The following is a 4,352-nucleotide window of genomic DNA, read 5'->3' as shown; positions in this document are numbered from 1 at the left end:
AAACATTCCACTACAATGTACGCACTGCTAGTCAGAAGGAATCTACAATAGTTATGAAAACTAAACCAAATGGGGATACCATATTACAAATGACAAACTACACACTCAGCAAAGATAGAGGAAATGAATGGTTCTTGACAAGAGACAATAAAATTGTCAAATTCGATAAATCTTCGCAAGATCACAAAAAAATAAGTATATTTGGACATGAAGTAAATAATATAACCGATTTTTTTCTATCTCCTCATCCATCTACAACTATTAATATATTCCTTGGAGATCTCTCTAGTTTATCATGCAATGAAATAGTTTGTCACCCTGAAAATATTAAATGCAAATTAGTAGGATATGATTTAGATGAAAAATTTGAATATTTATTCGTACCTTTGCTACATACATTAACCAATTAATGTACCATAGACCATTATACTAACCAAGAGCATTTTTGTATTTGTAATATCGTTTTAAAAAATATTTTACTAAGTAAGAAAAAAAAACACAAATTAGCGTTTTATATCCAATAAATAATTGGATAACATTATTTTTAATGATTGATACTAAAGTATAAATGAAATACATAAAATTTGAAAATATTAAAAAATATATTCAAGTAATAAAAAAACTATATTAATTTTCTTTTGCGGCAAGTTGATTTGCGAACACCTTTAGCCTTCGATCGCTCTACTGCGTGTTTCAATATCTTCATGAAAAAACTTCGTACCATCTCATGTGTTACTATTACCATATTTGTACTTCCTATACATTTAAATAGTCTTAATATGTTTTGATATGAATGCATAGCTATTTTAGTTCCTGTTTTTGAAATACCTGTCCATGTGCATTGAGTTAAAAAAACCCTTTGGAAAAGAGCATCAAGGGCTACCAACATTCTATTATTTACATCTTTATCATGAAGTTGTTGTTTCATTAAATCTGTAAGTTGTGTAAAATATTCCTCATCTTCTAAATCTTTTTCCAATTTTTCCAGATCTGCAACGCTTGCAATGAACGGATGATCAGAGAAGGTATGATCATTATTGGTCACTTCTATAGAATTAAGTAAAGTGTTTAGTTGCACTTCAATGATACCCAACCGATTCATTATTCTCTTATTTTCTTTTAAGACCTGCTCATGTTCACGCTTTTGCTCGGCACGAAAATCTAATAACAAATTGGTTTGGGCTTCCAACAATGCCTTCAACGTTTTGCAATTAGTGCATTCATCTGTTGTTACCATTATCACATTTTCATCGAATACCGATGAGCTTGCTGGAGGTGGTGTTGGAGGTAATGTGTAAACGATTTCACTCTCGTTGTGCCTTGCTTTCGAAGAGTTTTCCACAACTCTTTCTGAAAACATTTTAGCATACGGTGCTGGCTTTCTCATGTTCGAGTATATCGGTGCGACTCCGGAATCTGATGATGATTCGCCGGACATAATCATCATTGCTGAATCAGCATCAGCATACGACAGTCCTTGTCGTTTGATCCGACACTCCTGTTTCGTCCAACCATCCGCCGGAACACTGTTATCATCCATTATAAGATTTTGTATGGTTCCTTTTACGTTTGGCCAAAATAAATATTTTTTTTTGCTTGTTCCTTGTACCCAAGAGTCAGGCACGATGCACAATTCACCGTACCCTTTGGGCCCATGAGTTTGCACGATTGTGAACGGCATGATTGGTTGATGCTGTAAATTAATAGAAATCCCGTTAATGCATATGGGTTAACTTATTGCATTTGAGCTCTAGAATAGAATAGCTAAAACTTATGAAATGCACATTCATTACTCACTTTTGTCTTCCTTTAGTGTTTATTCCTTCCTTTATCTTTGTACACTTCAACACTCCTTTTGGTGTAAATACACTTTAAATTAATTAATTTTGTTCTTTGTTTTTCCTTCTCTTTAGCAACACGAAGTTATGAAACGACAGTCAACCGGATAATCCACACAGCATTGAAGTAGCACACTGGATGGAGCGGCTTTTTCATGATGTCGGTCGAATTTACGAGGAAATCTACGACAGCCGTTTGCATTGTCTTCAGTTCTATGAACGTTACATCGTCCGTGCGCCAGTATTGGAAAGAGATCATGACATATCCCAGCGGTCAAGCTTTTACTCGTTTCTCTGCGTTTCACCCACTTCCAACCCTCGTTGGCCTATACTTTTACGCATCGACACATGCTATCTCCGTGTTTTTGTTCGTCAAGCATGTTCTTGTCTCGCTCTTTGCGAACTTTACGAAAGTTTCGCGCCGTCCGCGATGTGTATGTACACGTTGAGCTTATGGAATTATCCATGTGTGTGTAAAAAATCATTTTGACAGGACCGGCTTTCCGTAGTAGCCATTGTTTGTTTTGCTTCGAAAGGTGTCTTGTGAGAATATAAGAAAAATGGTGTATAAAACCATTAAAAACGATCAAAAATGGCATCCAATCGAAAGAGCCAACTACCTCCAAGTGACTGGAAAGTTCAGCCACTGAAATCGGAAAGGCAACATTGAGAAAAGTGGTGGAAAGTTGACCAACGCATCGTCGAGACAAGTTGACGCTGAAAACACATTAAGGCTACTGCGGGATTTTGGTAAGTAACTGAATTCAATAAATTTTGTCTAATTTCTCTAATTTACATCTTCCTTTTATCGGTGTAGGTTAATTGGGAAGATTGTAGTTAATTGGGTTAAGATTGGGAAACGCTCAACAGGAACGGTAGTGGCCAACGCCACTCCAGCTCGCATTTCTGGCAGCTCGTTGTCCGGAATTTCCGTATAGTCCGCCTTCTTAACGATGGATTGTAGTGGCCGAGGTTGCCACCACATCGTAGACTTAATCAATTTCTTCGGTGTGACTCCACGTGAAATCAAATCGGCCGGATTATCGTAAGTGGAAATATAATGCCAATGGAAAGATGGACTGAGTTGTTGGATTTCACTTACCCGATTTGATACGTACGTTTGCAGCAGCTCCGGGGGTTTCTTGAGCCAACACAAAACGATTTTCGAATCGCTCCAGAGATTTACAGATTCAAATCGAAGCTCGGTAGCGTCCAGGAACTTCACGACCATTCTAGCAAGTAACAGCAGTTCAGCTCGAGGGGTCGTGATGGCCTTGTCCTTCGGATTCCGCTTCTTTGGTAGAATTCGAGATTTGCTGCAGATCAATTGCATCTTGGGCTCCTCGTTCGAAAAAGAGCCCTGTACGTACAAACAGGCACCAAAGGCTTGATCAGATGCATCGGCAAACACTTGCAGTTCTAGCTTGATCACATCTTTCCAGGAAATCCATCTCGGAACTTGGACTTCCCTCAGCGCGGTCATCTCAGATCGGAAATTTTGCCACTTTTCATTGACTTCGGTTGGAACCGTGTCATCCCAATCGATTGGAAGTTCGCTGACTTCATGTAAAATCAGCTTTGCGTAAGTGATAACTGGCCCAAAGAATCCAAGCGGATCGAAAATCTTGGCCAGTTGACTTAGGAGCCTTCGCCGAGTCATTTCTTGTGGGTTGTCGAAATCAGGAACAGACACCGAAAACCAATCCTCCAGCGGATTCCATGTAACACCCAAAGTCTTCACTGTCGTCTTAGAGGTGTTGTCTGTAACTTCGAAAGAAGTTCCTCTAAGTTCTTCTGCTACTCCTGCAACGATATCGGGATGATTAGCACACCATTTATGAGCACTAAAACCAGCATTCGCTAGCAGTCTGGTCAGATCTCGTTGAAGTTGGCATGTCTCAGCAAGGGTGTCAGCTCCCGTTAACGTATCGTCCATGTATGTTCCCTTGTTAACCACTTCGGCAGCCTTGGGGAACTCGTCTTGATGATCGTTAGCTGCCTGCTTGAGCGCCATGGTTGCTTGGAATGGGGAAGGACCCAAGCCATAAGTAACAGTGAGCAGCTCGTGTACTGTTAGTGGATCGTTCCGGTTGTACCTCCAAAAAATACGCTGGTACTTCGTGTCTTCCGGATGGACGATCACCTGACGAAACATCTTCGGAATTTCCAATGTGAAGACGTACTGGAACCCTCTAAAACGAAGAAGAATTGCAGTGAGATTGTTCTGGACTGTTGGCCCAGTCATTAAAGCGTCGTTAATGGATACACCCGTCGACGTCTTTGCTGATCCATCAAACACGACTCGTAGTTTAGTTGTCGTGCTCGAAGGTCTTAGCACGCAGTGGTGAGGCAGATAGAACACCGACCCTGGGTCCTCGTTTGGTGCTTCTACAATCTCACGCATGTGTCCTAGTTGCTCGTACTCTCGAATGAACTGAGAGTACTGTTCCTTCAGGTCGGGCTGCTTGTCAAGTTTTCGCTCCAAAGCTAGAAAACGTCGAAGTGCCATTTCAC

At 40.3% G+C, this 4,352-nt stretch overlaps 1 protein-coding gene across 1 annotated transcript; it reads right to left on the bottom strand.

Moving 5' to 3' along the window:
* Window positions 1-588: 588 nt before the first annotated feature.
* LOC128309175 (uncharacterized) lies at window positions 589-1,681 on the bottom strand. Its single transcript, XM_053045568.1, has one exon. The coding sequence runs from the start codon at window positions 1,679-1,681 to the stop codon at window positions 623-625; it is 1,059 nt and encodes a 352-aa protein (XP_052901528.1). The 3' UTR covers window positions 589-622.
* Window positions 1,682-4,352: the final 2,671 nt, after the last annotated feature.

Source organism: Anopheles moucheti, unplaced genomic scaffold (genome assembly GCF_943734755.1).
Source record: "Anopheles moucheti unplaced genomic scaffold, idAnoMoucSN_F20_07 scaffold_24_ctg1, whole genome shotgun sequence".
NCBI lineage: Eukaryota > Metazoa > Arthropoda > Insecta > Diptera > Culicidae > Anopheles > Anopheles moucheti.
Note: the sequence above shows the minus strand (reverse complement) of the source record. Positions and strands in the feature narration are given on the sequence as shown.